The 23,634-nt window shown below is 34.6% G+C and overlaps 1 protein-coding gene, 1 long non-coding RNA gene and 1 pseudogene across 2 annotated transcripts; 1 reads left to right on the forward strand and 2 right to left on the reverse strand.

Moving 5' to 3' along the window:
- Nucleotides 1-4,336: 4,336 nt before the first annotated feature.
- LOC142225620 (cytochrome b5-like) lies at nucleotides 4,337-5,870 on the forward strand (annotated as a pseudogene).
- Nucleotides 5,871-13,743: 7,873 nt separating this feature from the next.
- On the reverse strand, nucleotides 13,744-14,308 carry LOC142223083 (uncharacterized). Its single transcript, XR_012718551.1, has 2 exons — nucleotides 14,000-14,308; nucleotides 13,744-13,932 (listed from the first exon to the last, which is right to left on the reverse strand). It is a non-coding gene; the product is annotated as an uncharacterized LOC142223083 (long non-coding RNA).
- A 5,728-nt stretch (nucleotides 14,309-20,036) lies between these two features.
- On the reverse strand, nucleotides 20,037-21,366 carry LOC142223084 (uncharacterized). Its single transcript, XM_075292956.1, has 4 exons — nucleotides 21,046-21,366; nucleotides 20,792-20,980; nucleotides 20,541-20,735; nucleotides 20,037-20,467 (listed from the first exon to the last, which is right to left on the reverse strand). The coding sequence occupies exons 1-4, from the start codon at nucleotides 21,067-21,069 to the stop codon at nucleotides 20,204-20,206; spliced, it is 672 nt and encodes a 223-aa protein (XP_075149071.1). The 5' UTR covers nucleotides 21,070-21,366; the 3' UTR covers nucleotides 20,037-20,203.
- Between the last annotated feature and the right edge of the window lie 2,268 nt (nucleotides 21,367-23,634).

A 23,634-nucleotide genomic window follows, 5' to 3' on the forward strand; every position in this document is an offset into this window, starting at 1 on the left:
GTATCAATCATACCTGCAAATATTATAAAAATTGGTTCAGATTTAGATATAGGTCCCATATATATGCATCGCTCGATTTTGTCATATTTGGCCATAATATTCTTATTTATTAACCTATGTTATTCAAATTTCAAATTTAGATGTACTAGCTGATCGTATTTAGACTTTCATGTAGCTCTTACATAAATCTATTGCCCTATTTGCAGAAATTTGGATTTATTACCCACAACTAATTGACCGATTTCCTCTTTTTTAATAATGGACTCAATATTAAAGGCATACTAACTCTTTTCGTGCAAAATAAACCATAGCTCCTAATATTAGACATTTCTGCTCAGATTGTGACAAGACACCCATAAACATGTACTCCAAAACCTATACCAATGATACCCCATAAAAGCTTATGTTTACTAATTCAGTAGGGGTGGTTTAGGGTATGATATAGTCGGCCCCGTCCGACTTTCTACTTTACTCACTTGTTTTTGTTAAAAACGATCCTAAAAAGAGTTAAATATATTTCATCCGAAGAAAATTAACAAGTATATATGGCCGTAAGTTAGGCCAGGCCGAATCTTATGTACCCTCCACCATGGATTGCATAGAAACTTCAGAAAAGACTGTCATCCACAATATAATTACTTGGGTTGCGGCCGATGGCAAGGCATTAACATAATCTTCTAAATTGTAAGTTAGTCCATATGGGGTATATATTAAACAAACAAAAACTATTTAATACGTATAGAATGTTACGTTTTTATATTGAGGCGTATTTAATTACCCGATAATTAAAACACAGTTCTTTTCAAATAATCACAAACTACAATTTATTTGTTTAACTGATTGGTTTCACTTATTTGCTCTACGATGTGTACTGTATAAACTTTAGCCTACGACTGACTTGACTGCTCTCTCCGCTTGGGGTTTATATACCGATATATGACGTTTTCGAATGTTCTCGCTAATTGGCCTACAACCTTCTAGATTAATCTACTACCTGGTAGATGTCGCACTGGCGACATCGCACATATTTATCGACTTATGTTCATTGAACTTTCTATGGGGCGTTATTGTACAGGTGATATGGCACACATACTTTTAGGCTTATTCTAATCTTGGCTAGTGCATTCTACCATCTGGTAGATGTCGTGCAGGCATAAGGGATTATGGTCATATTATCGATAATTATAACAGTAAAACAAAAGGTGTTACTTTTACAATGAACGATTGAAAAACTAAGAACACAAAAGATGTTTAGGAAAGTACTAGAAAATAAAGAAATGACTTACAAGTTTTGGCGTAATTTTATCGTTACAATTTGAAATTTAAATTAACGGAAACTAATTTAAATAAACTTAAATCTAGAAATATCACATTCGTAACAATATGTCTATATTTGCGTATACATGTGTGTTTTGTATCCGCAAATTTCTTAAAGCACTAAGTTCTTGGAACTTCTTCGAAAATAATGAAAGTGTATATGAAAATCCTGACTTGGAAACCAAAAACCATTTGGCAGTACAAGGTTTTATGAGTGGTTGGGAAAGATTTCCACACTCATAGAAAAAAGTCTGCTAAAAACAGCAGTCGATGTCTGCTGTTATATTTTTGTACTTCAGGGCCTAATGAACAATTTGTAAAATTTGTAGGTTATAAAATTTTCCCCAAAGCATATTTAAGAACCAAAAGTAGTTTTTGGTATATTTTTGCTCTGTAATATACTTACAAGCTCCTAAATACGATTAGCAAACATTTGGTTTGCTGTTATGCCTCAATTCGATAAATCCAAACAAATATTTTTAGTATTTGTTTATTTAATTTTTACTGGCATTTATCCATGATCGTTTCTTCTTTTTTCTGTATGTGACATTCACTTGAGATGTGTTCCTTTCCGAGTATTACTTCAGTTGCCAATTCATACGAGGGCAGTTCGGAAACTTCTTAGCCTAGCACAAAAAGCGCGGTATAAACAGAAAAAAAGGTAAGTGTTTTGGAAACTCCCATCTCTGTTATGAACACATGTTAAATTTTGTTTCGATCTGGCAACTCCTTCATATAGAAACATGTGTTCAAAAAAGACGCATCCGCAATTTGTTACAATGGAAAAATTAGAAATGCGTGCTGTCATTAAATATTTACATAAAAAAGGTTTATCGGGATAAGAAATTCATAATGATATGGTGAATGTGTTAGGTGAAAGTGCTCCTTCATATGCAACAGTAAAAAATTTGGTTGCTGAATTTAATCGTGGTTGTACAAGCATTGAAGATGACCACGTAGTGGACGTCCAAAAACAGCAACAACAGAAATTGTAGCCAAAGTGCATGATATGGTATTAAATGGTCGACGAATAAAAGTGCGTGAAATTGCAAATATCATGGGCATCTCAAATTTTGCATGAAGAACTACAGATGAAAAAGCTTTCTACAAGATGGGTGCCGCATTTATTAATGCGCTTTACAGACTATCAGTTATTCCGGACGACAGTGCTCGTGTCGAATATATCCCATATATTGTGCACAATATATGTTAAGTCCGAAGGCATAATCGATACTGCTGCATGTTTATGGGATCGATAACAGTCGATCAAAACCGCATAAGAATGAACATTTCTCAAGCTTGTTTGGATCGTTTTAAGCGAAATAAAATGGATTTTAAGCGTCGTTTCATAACTGTTGATGAGACATGGATCCACCACAATACTCCAGAGACAAAAGAACAATCCAAACAATGGACTGAAGCTGAAGGAAGTGCCCCAAAGAAGGCAAAAACAATTCAATCGGCTGGTAAGGTTATGGCAACGGTTTTTTGGGACTTCAAAAGTATTTTATTGATTGACTATCTGCAAAAGGGTAAAACAATAAATTCAGAGTACTATTGCAACCTTTTGGATCAATTAAATGTACAAATTCGAGAAAAACGTCCTGGCTTACAACACATCAAGACATCGCACCAGTGCACAAGAGTGTTTTAACAATGGCTAAAATATACTGTGACGTTTTTATATTTAGGCGTTTTTAATTACCCGTCAATTAAAATACTGTTCGTTTCAATAACGTTAATCTACAATTTGTTTACTATCCCCCATTTTCATAAAAGTTAACGTTAACTTTAAACCTACTATTACCATACAAATTCCTTCGATAAACTGTCACTAAAATAATATGAATATGGACATATGACTTTACACTAATACACTTTGCAATTCGTTCACACTGATGTTATTCGTTTGACGCTTTAAGGCCGGTACTATGTTCATTCTTGCGAAAAATTTTTATGGAAACCATTATTTCGCACATAGAAAGCGGCGTTTTTTTTTAGGTAGCTTGGAGCGCTATTTTACAGGGAGCGATATTGGATTAAGTTGGTGGTTGTTGCTTGTTTTTACAAAATAACATTTTATTTTTCCTTGGGCAATTGATCTGCTATTCCTTTGATCCTTTGTATAGTTTCGGAACAAAAATATGGTCCGTGTTTGATTTATAAACCCGCACAAATAGTTTTGAATAAATAAATTATTTCTTAATTCTCATTGCAAATGGCGCCGTGCTATAAACGTCAATTTTTCAACACGAAAAAACAAAGTATCACAAATGGAAAAAATTTCGCAAATTTTTCGCATTTTTTGGTTTGTATGGAGTTTCAACGCGAAAACCGAACAGAGTACCGGCCTTTAATTAAGACTGACTCGTTAGCAGCATGCGAGCGCTTCTATATATGACGGTTTGGCAATGCGAGAATATTCTGGCAGCACTGCAATATTCTGGCAACGCCAGAACATTCTTTGACAACGCTAGAAGAATCTACGACCATTAAGTTTTCATCTTAGGGCTGCCAAACACATATACACTCACTTAGATACATGCTCGCATTACTACAACAACAATAACAATGACAATAGACAATGAGATGAAATGAGAATGCAAAATAACAAAGCAAAGGGGTTATTATACTATGAGAGAGTAACAACTAACATTTCGATATGAAAAATAAGCAAACAAAAGAACATAAAAGAAATTTAGGAAACTACCAGAAAATGAATAGATGATTCCAACAAGTGATAACGAAATGTTATCGTTACAATTTGAAATTTTAAATTGGTATGACGCAAGCCAATTTCCTATCTTCCTCAAATCTATAATCTTTGGTAACCAGTGCAAAAAGAAAACAGCCCTAGGTCTGTTTTCTTATTGCACTGATAACCAGTGCAAAAAGAAAACGCAAAACGTCTAACCAGTTCAATTTTCGATTTTGATTGGCAACACTTGGTCGTCAAATGTCAAAATCAAAGTTATTGTTTACAAATAAAAATAGGGGGTATACATTTAATAATCAATTTATAGAAATAAGTGTACCAAAAACGAAAGAGTGATTATTAGTTTTAAAGGATTTGCTGCTTGCCTTTCAAAAACAAATGACTGCTGGCAACAGCTACGTGCGTGGAAACAGATTCAGTGCGTCATGTTTATCAACCAAACGCGTGGAAATATGGGAATTTGCTCAAGTGGTGGATTTACAAGTGGCTAATACCACAAGCATGTGTGGTATAGAAATGGATATGCCAATTGCATCAAAATCACAAAAGCCTAGTTAACGTAGAATTACAGACTTCGGCCAGCCATCACAAGAGGGAGAGAATATACAGGAAATATAATTCAACTTAATACCACAAATTATTTAATTAAACACCATGTCATCGCAAAATGTAAAATAATTTACCCACGCCGAAGTTGCCAAAAATATTACAAAAGAAAAGAATTGGTTCATAATCCACAACAACGTGTATGACGTGACCCCTTTTCTCAATGAGCATCCTGGTGGTGAAGAAGTCTTGATCGAACAAGCTGGTAAAGATGCTACAGAAAATTTCGAAGAAGTTGGTCACAGTTCATATGCCCGTGAAATGATGCAACAATACAAAATCGGTTAACTAGTTGCTGAAGAGCGTACAAATGTTCCAGAAAAATCCGAACCCACATGGAATACTGAGCAAAAGAACGAGGAATCGTAATGAAGTCATGGCTGATGCCTTTTGTCTTGGGTTTAATAGCCACCTTGGTTTATAAGTTTTTCTTTGGAACGAAATACCAATAATTGTAGGCAGAGAAAAACATCACCACCACCAGCCACAAACAAATATCGCAAGTTTATTTGTATATTTAGTTGCGAAAGGGATTTCTTGCCGTTTTAGACCATAAAACAAGTCATACAAAAAACAAAAACAAAACATATACAGTGACTCACAAAAATATTCTTTTTTTATATCTTGAAATCGCAAACCGCTTAACATTTATATGAAAAAGTTTTATTAAAATGTTTCCATGGATATACATAACAGCAAAACGTAAACAAAAATCGTGAAATTAATTTTATTGTATTATTTTTAATCATTAAATCAAAAAACTACAAAAAAAGCTCACAAAAGTATTCGTCGTATCAGTAATCACATTGTATGAGACATTATTTTGGTCCACTTAGTATTTGGAATAGTACCCTTTGTTAGCGCAAATGGCTTCCAGTCGTCTTGGCATCGACACGTTTCTTGAGAGATTTTGCCCCATTCTTCTTGTAACACTTTTTTTAAGGGCTGTCCAAGATGAAATTTGGTTTTGTCCGATCCACGGTTCCAAATGAGATCCTAGTTTTCAATGGAGTTGCTACCTGGGCTTTGTGGTTGCGTTTTGAGATATTTAGCCATATTTTCACATCCCAGGCCGTGTGTTTGAGGTGTTTGCTTGTTGGAACAAGGAGTCTTTATCACGAAATCCCATTTTAGAGGCGCTGGAGTGAAGATTTTCTTTCAAAATTTTTAAATATGTTAAAAAACATTTAGGCGTTCATGGTTCCATCAATAAAAACTAAGTTTCATTACACTTGTTTTTACATTTTTTATTTTCAAGGTTTCCCTAAGCTTTCGCCGTGAAAATAAAAAATGTCGAAAAGTGTAAGACAAAAGTTTTTATTATTTTAAAATGTATTAAGAAAATGTAACCATTAAAAAAATTTGGTTTATTTTAGTTATCGGAATTGTTATTTCTTCAGCAAATTAACTTAACTTTATGCATTTTTGGATTATGTTTGTATAATTAACCCTCTAATGCCCCAATTTTTTGGCCATCTGAATAAATATTTAATGTTAACGACACAAAAGCAAGAAAACTAAACAAGAAAATTTTATAGGTAAAATTCAGTATATGCTGCAAAGCCTCTTGAACAGTTCCAACTGTTTTCTTTTTATTTTACCCATTTTTATTGTGTTAAGGTGTGTTTTACTAAAAGCTTCCTTATTTATTGAAGCCCGCCTAAAGGCGGGATTGGGCATTAGAGGGTTAACTAAAGAATAGAAAAATTATACACAAATGAAGCGTAAATATCTAAAAAATTCATGAAAATTTTAAATTTTACCGCAAAATCCAAACCAAAATCATACTGTCTTGGTGAATATTTTCTAAATAATGATGAAGAAGGCAATTTTATTATTATATACTATTCCAAATGCTATTTTTATACCCTCCACCATAAGATGGGGGTTCTTTAAGTTTGCCATTCCGTTTGTAACAGATCGAAAAATTGCTCTAAGACCCCATAAAGAATAGGGTGGTTAAATTTTCAAGGGCCGATGTTGATTTTGAATAAAACACAAACTATTTAGGACATTATTGTAATTTTATTTTATTATGATATATTCGTATTACTCAATTATGTATGGAACAAACTATAGGCCAAATAGACGCCGCGACCTCGGTGGCACACCTCCATCCGATGGTCCAAATTTTCGATGACGCTGGGGCATAATTGAGGTTCTATGCCGTTAATGTGCCGAATTATCTCGTCCTTTAGCTATTGAATTGTTGCTGGCTTATCGACGTACACCTTTTCTTTCAATTAACCACAAAGAAAAAAGTCCAACGGTGTCAAATCACATGATCTTGGCGGTCAATTAACATTGCCATTACGTGAGATAACACGGACATTAAATTTGTTGCGCAAAAGAGCCATTGTTTCGTTAGCTGTGGGGCAAATTCGGGCCATACAAAGTTCGTTATCATCTTACGATAGCGAACACCATTCACAGTAACTGCCTGACCGGCCTCATTTTGGAAAAAATACGACCCGATGATGGTCGGTCCGTCTGTTGAAATCACGCCAACTTCCGTTCGAAACAAGCTATCGACTTGAAACTTGGCACAAGAAGTTGTTATTGATATAGGTCGTATCTTATTGGAAAAGGGCCATATCGCATTACTTTACGTATAGCCCCCATATAAACCGATCCCCAGATTTGACCTTCGGAGACTCTTGGAGGGGCAAAATTCATCCGATCCGGTTGAAATTTGGTACGTGGTGTTAGTATGTGGTTTCTAACAACCATACAAAAATTGGTCCATATCGGTATTGGGCGGGGCCGACTATATCATACCCTAAACCACCCCATGCGAATTAGTAAACATAAGCAAGGGTATCATTGGTATAGGTTTGGGAGATGAACCGAATTTCCTTATTTATGAAAATTATGCAGTATACACTCAAAAAAAGGCATGTCCTGTTACAAAGATTTTGTCTTTACTTTAAAAATTTACTTTTTCCCTTTCCTTTTTTTCCTTTTTTTTAAATCCGAGCCAAAGAAGCGGAGAATACTAGTAAGGATATTTTTAAGACACATTTTTTTTTAAATTTCGGTTTTGTGTACTTCTTTCTAAGAAGCGAATTTTAAGTTTTCATTTTTTCAGCTTTTGTTCTCTATATGCTATTAAAATCCTTTAAAACGAGTTAACAACTTTATTTTCCAAATTCAGACTCGACTTCCAGTATACTCATAGAAAAGGTCTGCTAAAAACAGCAGTAGATGTCTGCTGTTATATTTTTGTACTTCACGGCCTAATGAACAATAATTTATAAAATTTTTATACCCTGCGCCACACTGTTGAACAGGGTATTATAAGTTAGTGCATATGTTTGCAACACCCAGAAGGAGACGAGATAGACACATGGTGTCTTTGGCAAAAATGCTTAGGGTGGGCTCCTGAGTCGATATAGCCATGTCCGTCTGTCCGTGAACACATTTTTGTAATCAAAGTCTAGGTCGCAATTAAACCCAATCGACTTCAAATTTGGCACAAGTATGTGTTTTGGGTCAGAATAGAACCCTATTGATTTTGGAAGAAATCGGTTCAGATTTAGATATAGCTCCCATATATATCTTTCGTCCACTTATACGGCCCTAGAAGCCAGATTTTAACCCAAATTTGGTAGAAATTTTGCACTAGGAGTACAATTGGTAGTATAGTCAAATGTGCCAAATTTTATTGAAATCGGTTCAGATTTAGATATAGCTTCCATATATATCTTTCGTCCGATATGCACTTATATGGATTCAGCCTGAGTTTTACCCTGATTTGGTTGAAATTTTGCTCAAACATAACGCTTGGCCATATAGTCACGAGTGCAAAATTTGATTGAAATCGGTTCAAATTTAGATATAGCACCGATATATATCTTTCGTCCGATTTAGACTCATATGACAACAGAGGCCAAAGTTTACTACCGATTTTCGTGAAGTTTTGCACAGAGAGTAGAATTAACATTCTAGCAATGCTTGGTAAATTTGATTGAAATCGATTCAGATTTAGGTGTCGTTATGTGTGTTGAATTTGGTTAAAATCTTTAATATTTTAGATATTTAAGTGTGTTAAGTTTGATCTGATTTGGTTCAGATTTAGATAAAACCCCCATATATTCGTGTTTCCAGTTATTACAAATATGACCAAAATTCCCACACTTTAGACAAAACTCTGTGATGATTTCCTCATATCTTAGTCATATCCTGTAGTGCCAGAATTTCCACAGAACAGTTGATTTTTAAATAAGGCTCCAAGTCGCTCGACTTGACCAAATAATATGTTACAACCCACACTTGACCACATATATTGGCGAGATCTACCAATATCCTTTTAAAATCGCCACTGGTGAGTAGCAAAAATTGCAAATATTACTAAAATTTTCCTATATTTGGTATACATATGTATCGCCTGATAAATCATAAATGTCCTTTTGTACACTTGCATTAAAATTTCTCTCGCTTCATATTTCCCATATTTTTTACTAACATTGTGTTTCATCCCATGGTGATAGCCGATTTTAATTCTAGTGTTTTTGTACAAATATTCTCTTCATTATAAGTATTTGTATCTGGAAATGCAAACCTTTGCATAGCTCCCAGCAAATTTGAAGTAGTTAAGGTGGTAACACAAATGTTGGTATACATAGTGGTGAAGGGTATAATATAGTCGGCCCAGCCCGACTTTAGACTTTACTTACTTGTTTTTTACTAACAATGTGTTCCACCCCAGGGCATTAGCCGACATAAATTTTAAGTCAATAGAATTTTGGTCTTAAATATATTGTCGGTTCAGATTTAAATGCATGTATATGGGAACATAAATCTTTATATATACCACTCAAAAAATTTGAAGGAATTCAGATGGTGTCGAAAATGTAGATCACAAAGTGGTGCAGGGTATAATATAGTCGGCCCTGTCCGACTATAGACTTTCCTTACTTGTTTTCTATAGAAAAATTTGTCAAAATTTTATTTCTATAGAAAATTTTCTCAAAATTTAGCATATTTATTGAAAATGTATTTCTATAGTAAATTTTCATATAATGTTATTTCGTGCTGATGGTCACTGATTCTTAAAAAACCTCTAATATAAATCTTTCGACCGATTATAAATTCAATTTTGCGAAATTGCCTAAAAATGTATACCCTGCGTCGCACTCTTTTTAGAAGTATTACAATATACATTGTCCAAATCGAGTGAGGTAAATAGCAACATAAACCTTTATAAAAAGCACTCAACAAAATTGAAGGATTGAGATTTTATCAAAATGTGGATCTAAATACAAAGTTGTGTATATTATAGTCTGCCCCGCCAGACTTCAGATTTTCTTATTATTATTATTTTTTTTATTTTTGACTAAAATTATGTTTCGTCCCATAAAGTTAGATTCAAATATTAAGTACATAGATTTTGTTGAAGTGTATACAATTTTGTCTAAATCGGTGCAGATTCAAATTCATGCATATGGGAATATCAACCTTTATATAGCTCGCAACAAACTTGAGATGGTATCAATGAATTTGGTCCACAATGAAGGGTATAATACATTATTTTGTTTTTAAACATAGGAACGACATTGGCCTGAATTCGAAACATAGAGTACAAGTACACACACTTTTTCATTAGAAATAAGTTGTTTTAGCACACTATACGAGTGCTGGAGATCATGATCGCACTGAATAATCCATGTAGACGGTATTTCCCGTGATTGTTATGGTAATATTACATGGGACAAACTGTTTTTGAAGATTTCCAAAAGCATTGTGCCCTCTATACTCTATAAATCGGAGCCATAACATGTCCAAAAAACGACCCCCAGACCATAATATTACCCCCACCATTATTGAAGGAACTGTTTTTATTTCTTGGATTAAGACTTTTCTCTGGACCTTCGTACTAAACTTCCACCACCCGAGCCATGCAATTTAAACTTTGATTTGTAGGAAAATAAAACACATTTCACTGATTCTCATGCCATTTAAGGTGTTTTTGTAAAAATTTAAGGCGCGGTTAAATTTTTTCGAACTCCATAATTATTGTGAGTCTCACGAAATACAGAGAAGGCCTTTGACGAAATGTCCAAATGAAATCGTCACTTCCGTGAGAGTTCCTTTATTGGAAGTTGTTAGAGACGCTACATTTAAAGTTGGGCCACTAGATATTTCTACATAATTCGATACATATTCCTGTTTTTGTTGCAGTGAAACAAAATTTAAACAAATACTTCTGTTTTGTTTATTTACATTTGCTTTTGTTTCTTCTTCTTTTCAGTATGTGACATTCACTTGAGATGTGTCCCCCCCCCAGTATTTTAGTTAGTTGCCAATTCATATTTTGACAACTACAAAATTCGCATATAATGGTGACTCTGGTGCGACTTGCACTGATAGTTGCACTGGATAGAACACCAGTGCAACGATTGCCATACAAAAGTTCTATCCAGTGCAAAAAGAAAACAGCCCTCCTAATGATGTTGATTTACACCAAAGACGATAGGATAGGAAGATGTTAAAGCCCGGTATGCACCTCTAGCAAAATTTTCGGTAGCAAAAATTTATTTAAGTCTACAACAAAAAAAAAACAGGGCTGTGTACACAAGTTTTAAACCAGCTAATCGCTTTTAAAAATTGTTAATATATGTTCCAAATATTCCTCAAATAAATTGTTTATTATTTACAAACCTTTTAAAACTTTTACGCACACAATGATTGTAATAAATTAAATGTTTGCTGCCAAAATATGCTTTTGACAACCCTGTTATTTGCATTAGAGGTGCGTACCAGCTTACGAAATTGAACGCTACCGAAAATTTCGTTAGCATAAATAGCAATGCATTTCTTATGGGAATGAAATTTTTCGCTAGAGGTGCATACCGGCCTTAAATTGGGTGTGCATGTGTTAGTATTAGAAACCAAAGATTAATATCATACTTGTAGGAAAAGCGCACCGAACTTATTGGTTTAATGCCGACAATTTTTTTGCTATTTTCTTAAAATTTCAAGCAAAATTTCTATGTCGATTGCACTAAATTATTAATAAAATATTTCACGAAGTGTTTTTGTTCTTTTAAAAGTTAAAAAAATTGCTAAAATAAGTGAATTAAGCTTTGTTACGAATGCAAAATGAAAAGACAAACCGAAAAAAAGTTGCAACTTCTCATGGAAATAGACAAACATTATTTCATCCCTTTGTAAATTGATCTCACATATAGATCAAAAGCCTTTGTTGTTAGCACCTTTTGTAATTATTTTCGTAATTTATTATGATTGTAACGGCCATTTTCATGTAGCTCGGCTAGGCTTTAACTGCCAGTTAACAAAAAGTAAATTCCAAATATCTTCTTTCCAGTTAACTTTAACTGAAAAATTTTCGGCACTTAAGTTGCTAACTGGCATATGGAATGTATACCCAAGATGGCAGCTATGCCCACAATACGGTTTAAAAGTTCGTTAGTTAACGGAGCACTAACGGAGCTTCATGAAAATGGGCGTAAATCTTGTAATAAATTAATAAAATCTCAATATAATCTGCCCTTTCATTTAATATTGGAATTTGGTTAGGGTAATAATAAATAACATCGAGGGCGGTTGCACAACAAGCCTATGATGATGAAATGGAACTTTGAAATGCTGCCAGGGATGGTGAACAATTTTCGACTTGCCAAATGGAATAAAGTGTTTGTTTTTTTCAGATATTTTTCCAGATACGCTGCCACCATCGAGAATAAACAAACGGCTGATAGACGCTGCAACATGTAACTTGCTACGTGTAAATCAACATCATTCTTTTATTCATGAAAAAAGTTGTGTTAAATGTGATGAGATAAACGGATAAATGTTATATTTATAAGAATTTATAAATAGGGCTGTTTTCTTTTTGAACTGGTTGCAACATTTATATGGGATTCGTTGCACTGGTGTTCTATCCAGAACATCTATCAGTGCAAGTCGCACCAGAGTCACCATGATAAGCGAATTTTGTAGTTGTCAAAATATGAATTGGCAACTAAAGTAATGCTGGGAAAGGAACACATCTCAAGTGAATGTCACATACAGAAAAGAAGAAGAAACGAAAGAAAAAGTAAATAAACAAATACAAAATAGTTGTTTGTATTTTGTGATATTATCGTGCCGCTACAAAAATTGATGTATTCTTCCCAAGCTCTCAAAATTGATAAAAATAGATGCAGTTAATTATGCTATTGTTGTAGATGTCGCAACATTAGTGCTGGTGGACGAAAGAGTATGAAAAGAAAATAACATTCCCCTGTATCGAATCATGAGGAAATATCTGGAGACCCAACTTTAGCTGTAACATCTCTAACAACTTCCAATAAAAGAACCTTCATGGAAATGACAACGCTTTCATTTGGACAATTCGTCAAAGATAATCGACCAGTCCTTGTCTCTATTATGCTCTGTTTTTGGAATAATTCAATAAAATGACCGGCAATAATTATAATTAACTTATTGAAAAATCGATGGTTTTAAAGTTGGGGTATCATAAAGATGAGAAATAATCGCTCCTGAGTTTTAAATAATCTCTTATTAAGGTGGGTATTAAGTTCGACTTTTTTCACTAAAGTGAAAACTAAAACAGTAAAAAAAGGCCTAAAATTATACATATTTGTTGCAGATTTTATTATAACTTGATGGGGAATAGCCCAAAGCAAGTTTTCAAAAAGTTTGTATTCCTTAAAAAGTATTATTAGAGAAAAGTAATCGTGAAAAAATGGCGATTTTAGCGGCTAAACTCGAACTTAATACTCACCTTTAGTTTAAATCTAAATTTTCAACCATCTTTTTTTATTTGTAAATAATAAATTTTATTTTGACAGCTGGGGGACCAACCCTGCCAACATTTTTTGAATTTTGGGGCGCTTCTGAGAATCCCCACTACGTCGAAAACAATCATATACGACATCAAAAACTCGTCGGAAAAGCGCCGTCACTATTGAGAAGGTGTACCACGCCAAGTTACTACGAAAAAGTTTCTCATCAGTGCAATTATTAGGTGCCTATTTAGATCAATTTCGAAGGACGCCAATAAGAACCCCTGCAAACTATCAGAAAAAGTGCATTTTAAGGTAATTGTAGAAGAATCATTGTGGTCAAGTAAAACACGATTGTGTAGATGTTTATTGATTTGATTAAACATTTATAATTTCTTATAAATATAACATTTTTCGGTTTATCTCATCACATTTAACATAATTTTTTGCATTAATAAAATAATGATGTTGAATTTTAAGTAGCAAGTTACATATTGCAGCGTCTATCAGTCAGTTTGTTTATTTTCGATGGAGACAGCGTGCCTGGAAAAATATTTGAAAAACGATCACTTTATTCTATTTGGAAAGTCGAAAATTGTTCACCATATACCTTTCACAATTTTAAGCGTAATATCTATGTTTTCAGAACTTTATTTTCATTTTTATTTAAATAAAATATAACAAGCTGGTTGCGCTTGGCGTTTCACAAAAAATAAAATGGCTCTTCTAACAGTAGTGATGGCAAATTACTTTCATGTACATTTTGTACTTTTTGATATGCTTCCCCCATCACAGTTCGCGATGGTTGTGGTGACATTTACGAGTCTGTGGTAGCGATGAGGATGAAATGGAACTTTGAAATGCTGGCAGGGAAGTGTTGACAATCAAAATCGAAATTTGAACTGAAACCATTTTTGCGTTTTCTTTTAGCACTGGTCAACAGTGCAGAAAGAAAACAGCCCTAATGTTTAATCAAATTAATAAACATCTACACAATCGTGTCTTAGTTGACCACAAAGATTCTTTTACAACTACCTTAAAATGCACTTTTTCTGATAGTTTGAAGGGGCTCTTATTGGCGTCGTTCTAAATTGACCTAAAAAGGCACCTAATTATTTCACTGATGAGAAATTTTTGTGGTAATTTGGCATGGTACAACTTCTCAATAGTGACGGCGCTTTTCCCACGAGTTTTTGATGACGTATACGATTGTTTTAGACGTGGTGGGGATTCTCAGTAATGCCGTCAAATTCAAAAAATGTTGGCTGGGATCTTATTATCAGTTTAAAATGGATATTATGTGGATTCCTTCTGCTGGAAATCTATTCTAACACGCGGTCCAGCACGTTCCTAATTTCAAATTGCCCGCATATTGATTAATTTTAAGGTAGTTTTATGACACCAACAGGAAGAAACTCGAAATACATGAAAGTATTTTGCCATGACTACTGTTAGAACAGTCATTTATATTTTGTGAAACGCCAAGCGCAACTAGCTTATTATAATTTATTTTAATAAAAACGAAAATAAAGTGCTGAAAACATAGTTAGGGCTGTTTTCTTTTAGAACTGGATGCAACATTTGTATGGGCTATCCAGAACATCGTTGCACTGGTGTTCTATCCAGAACATCTCATCAGTGCAAGTCGCGCCGATGTTACCAGGTTGTATTTTGATAAAGTGACGCTTCTTCGATTCACAATAGCACTTTATTGGGACTAATTTATCGAAAAACATAAAACTCAAAGTGGTACAGTGTCATAAATAATCGCATCAGTAAATATTTATTACTAATTGGAGCATTTCGTACATTAAAAATGCAAGATTTCACTTATTTTCTGTGATTGTTTTTAAACAGCTGATGACAGTGTTGCATATTATTCGAGATGTCCTAGATAAACGAGTACTCTGTTTTCTTTTAGTGCTAAAAGAAAACAGCCCTGTTATTATACTTAATTTGATTAAACATTTATAAATTCTTATAAATATAACATTTATACCACTATCACAACACATTTAACATAATTTTTCATTAATAATATAATGATGTTGATTTACAAGTGGCAAGTTTCATGTTGCATCGTCTATCAGCCAGTGTTTTTATTCTCGATACAGGCAGCGTGTCTGTAAAATATCTGAAAAACAATAACTTTATTCCATTTGGAAAGTCAAAAATTGTTCACCAATAAACCTTTTACAATTTTAAGGCCGGTATGCACCTCTAGCGAAATTTTCGGTAGCAAAAATTTATTTAAGTCTACAACAAAAAAACAGGGCTGTGTACACAAATTTTAAACCAGCTAATCGCTTTTAAAAATTGTTAATATATGTTCCAAATATTCCTCAAATAAATTGTTTATTATTTACAGACCTTTGAAAACTTTTACGCACACAATGATTGTAATAAATTAAATGTTTGCTGCCAAAATATGCTTTTGACAACCCTGTTATTTTCATTAGAGGTGCGTAGCAGCTTACGAAATTGAACGCTACCGAAAATTTCGTTAGCATAAATAGTAATGCATTTCTTATGGGAATGAAATTTTTCGCTAGAGGTGCATACCGGCCTTTAAGCGAAATAACTATGTTTTCAGCACTTCATTATTGATTTTATTTTAATAAATTATAAGAAGCTAGTTGCGCTTGATGTTTCACAAAATATATAACGGCTCTTGTAACAATAGTGATGGCAAAATACTTTCATGTACATTTCATACCCCAACAAACACAAGGATGAGCATTTTTCATAGGTAACGCCATATCAATTTGATAGTGAATCCCATCTTCAAAATTAATTCAAATGGCATTGCAAATTACTTTCTTTCAACAAATTTTCCAATAGGTTTGATGCATTAAAATGAAATTTAGTTTGAAAAGTTGTTGCTAATAACAGGTTGGCTGGTAAGTCCCCGGTCTAACAAAGAAAAACACATTTATTTTTTTCAAAATTCGTTTTTATTATTCAACATAGTTCCCTTCAAGAGCGATACAACGATTATAACGACCTTCCAATTTTTTGACACCATTTTGGTGGTACTCCTTTGGCCTCAGTTTCGGCGATCACCTCTTCATTGCAGCCAAAATTTTCCCTGCGAGCATTCTTTTGAGGTCTGAGAACAAGAAAAAGTCGCTGGGGGCCAGATCTGGAGAATACGGTGGGTGGGGAAGCAATTCGAAGCCCAATTCATGAGTTTTTCCCATCGTTCTCAATTACTTGTGGCACGTTGCGTTGTCTTGGTGGAACAACACTTTTTTCTTCTTCATATGGGGCCGTTTTGCCGCGATTTCGACCTTCAAACGCTCCAATAACGCCATATAATAGTCACTATTTATGGTTTTTCCCTTCTCAAGATAATCGATAAAAATTATTCCATGCGCATCCGAAAAAACAGAGGCCATTACTTTGCCAGCGAACTTTTGAGTCTTTCCACGCTTCGGAGACGGTTCACCGGTCGCTGTCCACTCAGCCGACTGTCGATTGGACTCAGGAGTGTAGTGATGGAGCCATGTTTCATCCATTGTCACATATCGACGGACATTAGCGTAGCTAGACAATCTTCCTAGGGAGGGCTACAGCCCCCCTAACTAAAAATTTATAGACTGAACTTATAACTTCAATTAATGTTTTATTTCATAAAAATTAATAAAAAATTAGACATCAAAATAACTCGACAATTAATTTATAATAAAGCACCTTAAAGTAGTTCCACACTTTTCCCAGCAAAAAAAAATGGGAGTTGTTCTAAAGGCACAACTTTAAAAGCACTTCCACAAAGAAGTTAATTATTTTATTTTCTTTTTTTCAAATAGTTTAAAAAAAGAGTAAAGGCCGGTACTCTGTTTGTTGGTGCGAAAAAAAGTTCCACTCAATCATTGTTTCGCGTTGAAAAATGATAGTGTTGACAATATATTTTGAAGGGAAAAAACATCCATTTTGGAACTTTTTCGCGTTTATTTCATCGAAATGTATTGACAGCATCGCAAAATGTCACGAAATTATTACATATACACAGGCAACTAGTGGCTCGATTTACACACACACGCATACAAAATAAATAATTTGAAAAAGAAGAAGCAGGCGAAGTTATTTTACAAATATCTTTGGAATTATAAAAATAAATTTTACAGTGCTCCGTTTTATTTTTTGGAACATAGCAATTAATTCTTGTGATTCCATTCATTGCTACCTCGGTACTATACATGTTGGTTGAAGTGCTAATGCTTGTTTTGGAACATCAATTGCTGTGCCTCCTTTTGTTTAAATTATGTTTTGTGTTTATTATCCCGATGCCCAGTACAAATGAAACGATTGTAAAATATAATTCACCAAATAAAGCTTTTATTTTGTTAACATTTGTGTTTAAATTTCATGTTATATATGTACATTATTTATATTCTACCATATAGTAGGGAGCGGCTAGATATTGTTGCTAGTTTATTATGGAAATACAACTCCATGTTATACTTTGTTTTATCAATCATCAGATTACATTTTTATATAATAATCAGATCCACTTTTGTGTTATAAATTCACAAAAATTAGTTTAATAAATAAATTATTTCTTAATTCACATTGCAAATGGCGCCATGTTATGAAAATACTGACTACGCGAGTTACGTCAGTTTTTCAACTCGAAAAAAAAAACAAAGTACCACAAATGGAAAAAATTTCGCTAGTTTTTCGCATGTTTTGGTTTTGTATGGAGTTTCAACGCGAAAACCGAACAGAGTACCGGCCTTTAAGAATAAATAAAGTAGTACAAATTATTCAAATTTTGCCACAAAAATGACAAATCCATTATAGAAAAATCAATACTTTTTGAAAATATTCGAGGGAAAATGTTTCAATCAAGCTTTGGATCTTCCAACAGCTGATTGGAAGGTTGGCCGTTTGGATGAAGTGGATGGGCCAAGACGGCATGCAGTGTTTATATTGAACACTCAGTCTTTGCCACATCTAGCAAAGTCCCAGGGCCGTGTATGTTATGGCTTTCATTATATCCAAATGAAGGTGTATAAAAACGATCAGTGAGAACTTCTCACATCGAGAAAGCATGAAACAAAAAATTCCATTGTTTCTCGATTTGTGAGTAAAAACTGTATCTCTAAGAATATTCGGAAACATCCAAACGAGTTTTTGGAATTTTCCAGCCAGCTGTCAAAAAACGTAAACAAAAATATTTTAATAACAAAGTTTAGTGAAGTGAAATTTTTTGAGAAAAAACATATGGGAAAAATGTACAACGTCGCGTTAATTAGAGCGCAAGAATACGATCGTCGAAATATGCTGCGCCTACATCGTAGAAATTTACGAGATACTACAAATCCCTTCGAAATTCCTGACGAACGCTTCCGTGAACTTTATCGATTAAAGAAAGCAGCTGCAAATTGTTTGCTGGAGGAAATAAGTCCATATATGAAAAAAGGATTGAGGAAAACATTCATCCCTCACCCGATCCGTATGTGTGCTGCTCTACATTTTTTCGCCACTGGATCGTTTCACAGAGATATTGGTCAAGATTTTATGGCCTCTATAAGTCGGTCAGTGGTATGCCGATGTGTCTTAGAGGTGACTGACGTCTTGGAGAAAAGGCTTATGCCTAAATATATCACATTTCCAACTGTAGATGAGTATCACATTATTAAAGAAAAGTAAATATAATTTTACAATGTTTTCTACAGTTTCCAAGAACAATGACGCTAATTAAAATAATCAATAATGTATTTTTGAAGATTTTATCAAGAAACGGGATTTCCAGGAGTAATTGGAGCAATCGATTGTACGCATGTTCGCATTAAAAAGCCCCCGGTTGAAGTTGAGACTTGCTACCTTAACCGAAAAGGATACCACTCCAAGAATGTACAACTGGTATGTACATCTACAGACGTGAGCACCTTTTAGTAATTTTTTTTAATTCCAGGCGATTTTTAATAGATTTCAGACTTCAACTTAAAAATACTTGGAGGATATGCTAGATTCGGAGGGGCAACGCATGATGCCTACATATGGGAAAATTCAGCTATAAACACCTTGTTACAACAGCGTTATATGGCTGACAGATCTAATCATTCTTGGTTACTAGGTTTGTATATATGTTTAATTTCACTACAAAAATGATAGCCGTAATTCCATCGAAAATTTATCGGATCACCGATCATATCAAAAAATAACATATTTCTTTGAATACCAAAATAATACCATATAGAAGTTATCATTCATTCATATAATTTTTTTTTAGGCGATTCTGGCTATCCTCTTCGACCATGGATAATAGTTCCCTTTAAAATATCTAGAAATGACGGAGAAAAGAAATTTAACACAATCCATGCAAAGGCTCGAAACTGCATCGAAAGGGTAAACGGTGTGCTAAAGTCCGTGTTTAGATGTTTACATGTGGGACTGCACACTACCCCAAACACGGCTGGGAAAATAATAAATGCTTGCACCGTACTTCACAATTTTAGATTAGCACACGGTTTACTAGCGGAGAACATTGACTTTGTATCTGAAGAAAATAGTTCATTTGAAATTGAAGAAGGCAATGAGGCAATAGAGGTAGAACCTCATCGAGAAGGTGCACGCCTGCGAGAGCATTTGAAATTTAGATTTTCCCACCATCAAATAATGTAAATGCAAATACACATAAATAAAAACGAAAATTAGTGTTTATTTTCACACAAGGTGTTTCAGTCTCTATAGTTGTAAAGAAAACGGATAAGAAAATGATTGAATCAAATGATGGCAATACTTCAAATACAGGCGGAAGTAATATTTCACTAACTATGTATACAAAAAAAACATAAAATAACAACAACTAAACTAAAAAAGTATTAAGCTTCTCGTCAAGCTTTGATATGCTTTGTAGCATCAATTGGTTTTGACGCTCAATCGCATTTATTTTAGAAAGCAACTCGGAATGCATTTCTCTTGCTTCATGGAGCGCCTCATTGTACTTTGATGCTCCTGATGTATTCCTCGGTGGTTTGATTTCCTTTACCTTCTCCATTGGCTCTTCTATTTTGTCTTTAGGCAAACTTATTTCATCTCCTTCTATAACTTCAATTGATAACATGGATTCCTGCACAATAATAGAAGCACATATGTGTATTTAAATGCTTACGTAGAAGCAAGACAAGTAAGCTTTATCTTACATCGGTATATAATCCCGATTCAGGCGTACGTCCATCTCCGTCTACAGCATCTATAGTAATAATAGAAAGTATTTTCTCTTCCAAATGGTTTAAATCCCGAGGAGCATCATGGAAGCTGCCTCCACCAGTTTGGTTCATAAACATTCGTCTTTTGCTCATAATTGACTTTACTCCCGATTTAAGATCTATCCAACACTAAAGAGTAAAGACATTATTAATGGAGTATTCATAATTTAAACATCTTAATTTACTTTTTTCCACTGCTCAATTGTTTTGTGACTACCGCCAAGAGAATTTAGGGTATTCCTCAAAGTTTCCCACTGCTCCTTATTGCTCGAATTTGCATGCATACTCCCGAATTGACCTCGAGCAAATTCCAAATGGTTTGCCATGTATTCCACGAGAGTTTGCTTTTGTTGTTTTGAAATGCGTTGGTTTTTCTACAAATAAGTGGAAAAATGTTTTACAATTTATAAAAAAAACGATTAATTTTGAATTATCTTACCTTTACTTCAGGATTTTTATCCATTTTGAATGAAAAATATTTATAAAAAACAAAATGTTGCCTGTCTCACAAAGCTTCTTGTTGCGAATAATAATGACAGAATAAATAGAAATATTATTCGATTTGTAGGGTTACAGAAACACTTTTCAAACAAATTTTCCAATGAAACGACAAATTTTTGACACATGACAGCTTTTTCTCGCATCACAAAGTTGTAGAAACAGTTCAATGGGAGAAACAAAATTTTGTTTAAATTCCTCTTGTTTCTGTTTCATTTTTGATATACCATGTGAGTAAATTATTAATGTGAGAATTACAGAACATAGGTACTGGTTACTCTAGAAAAAGAAAGGATAAAAGTGGTGGCATACGCAGATGATGTAGCTCTGGCAGTCAGGGGAAAATTCCCATCCACAATCAGAGATATTATTCAGAGGGCCCTCCGGATGACTGAAAAATGGGCGAAAGACAATGGTCTTGGGGTAAATCCCGCAAAGACAGAATTAGTCATGTACTACAAAGATCGCAAAACTCCCACGGTTAGGCCTATTTCCTTAGGGGGTATTGAAATTCCCTTTGGTGATTGTGCAAAATACCTTGGCGTTATTTTGGACAGGAAGCTGAACTTTAAGCTTAATATTGAAGAAAGGGCGAGGAAGGCAACTGTAGCTTTGTACTCGTGCAAAAAGGCAATAGGAAAAAAGTGGGGACTAAAACCAAAAATTGTGCATTGGCTATACACGGCAGTGGTTAGACCTATAATGCTATATGGTGTTGTAGTCTGGTGGCCGGCACTTCAGAAACCGACTGGTTTAGATAAAGTTCAGCGTATGGCGTGTTTGTGTATTTCAGGCGCATTCAGCAAGACAGGAACAAATTCCCTTAATGTCATGCTGCATCTATTGCCTTTGGACAATTTGGCCAAACAGTCAGCTGCAACAACGGCTGTGCGGTTGCGCGAACTATCGCTGTGGTCGGAAAAAGGTTACGGTCACAGTTCTGTCCTCAAAATAATGTCAGATGTGCCTAACGTAGTGGATTACACTTTGGCGAGTGCACTTTTCGACAAAAAGTTTGAGACTCTAATCCCCAACAGTGAGGCGTGGTGCACACAGACCCCGGGGAATAAAGAATATATAGATTTCTACACTGATGGCTCCAAATTGGATGGACAAGTGGGGTTCGGAGTATATTCTAAACATCTGGAAATTCGAATAGCGAAAAGATTACCTAATCACTGTAGTGTTTTTCAGGCTGAAATATTGGCAAAAAGAGAGGTGGTGAATTGGCTGAGAAGTAATGTTCCAACAAATATTGGCATTAATATCTACTCAGACAGTCAACCTGCAATAAAATCCTTGGACTCTGTGTTCCTCAACTCGAAAACGGCCATCGATTGCCGCAAATCTCTCAATGAGATGGCTGAGCAGTACAATATTCACCTAATATGGGTGCCTGGCCATAGGAACATACCGGGGAACTGCGAAGCGGATGAGTTGGCAAGGCTAGGGACTACCTTGCATATTCCAGGGGAACTAGAATTTGTTGGTATGCCCCTAGCTACCTGCAAGCTCATGCTGCGTGAGAAGGCTGTTATGATGGCAAATGTTCGATGGGAGAATTGCAAGGGTTGTAACGACACCAAGCAAATATGGCCCCATTTCAACTTAAACCGCACACTAGATATGCTAATGTTCTCGAGACGTCAGATATCACTCCTGATATCTGCTATAACGGGTCGCTGCCTGATAGGAGATTTTGCAAAAACTATTGGCGCGAAGTATAATGACTATTGTATGAGCTGTCATGATGCGGAGGAAAAAGAATCAATTAAACACCTCTTGTGTGAGTGTCCTGCATTTTGTGTAAAGCGCAAGAAACTTTTAGGAGCATATAGCTTCAGATTACTGGCGGATCTGGAAAACGTTAACTTAAGCAGTCTGCTAATATTTTTGGAACAATCTGGTTGGTTCAACAAAGAAAAATAATCAAGAAGGTTCAGCGGTTAAAACTAAAAGTGCCCATATGTAATAGGTACTTTTAGTTAATGTGGTATCACAATGGACTGAATAGTCTAAGTGAGCCTGAATCTTAATCGGGCTACCACTTTAACCTAACCTAACCTAAGCTAAGCTTTGGAATGCGTTAAAGATTATAAAAAATATAAAAATTATTTAGCTGGGAAAATATCACACAATTTTTGAATTCTCAAATTAAAACACTGAATTGGATCACACCTTAAGAAGTGATGCAAATCAATTGCAACGGCTGTTCGATGGACATCCCTCCTATGACAAATTCATATTACATTCATCGCTTCTACGCCAATTTTGCACCACTCCCGGACCCAAAAAGAACATTTTCGCTTCTTTTTGGCGGTGCTTTTTTCCAGCATTATTAAGATATTAATTTATGAAAGAATAGTTTTATTATCAATTACTATTTTTTTAATTAAATTGACTAAATCAGATTAACAAAATAATAAATAATAAACTAATTCACAACCACAGCTTTATTTCATAAATATCACACTTCAAACATTGCCATCGGCAACTGCTACCACAACCCAAGTAATTCGATTGTGCATGA

This window comes from Haematobia irritans, chromosome 2 (assembly GCF_050003625.1).
Source record: "Haematobia irritans isolate KBUSLIRL chromosome 2, ASM5000362v1, whole genome shotgun sequence".
NCBI classification, from domain to species: domain Eukaryota; kingdom Metazoa; phylum Arthropoda; class Insecta; order Diptera; family Muscidae; genus Haematobia; species Haematobia irritans.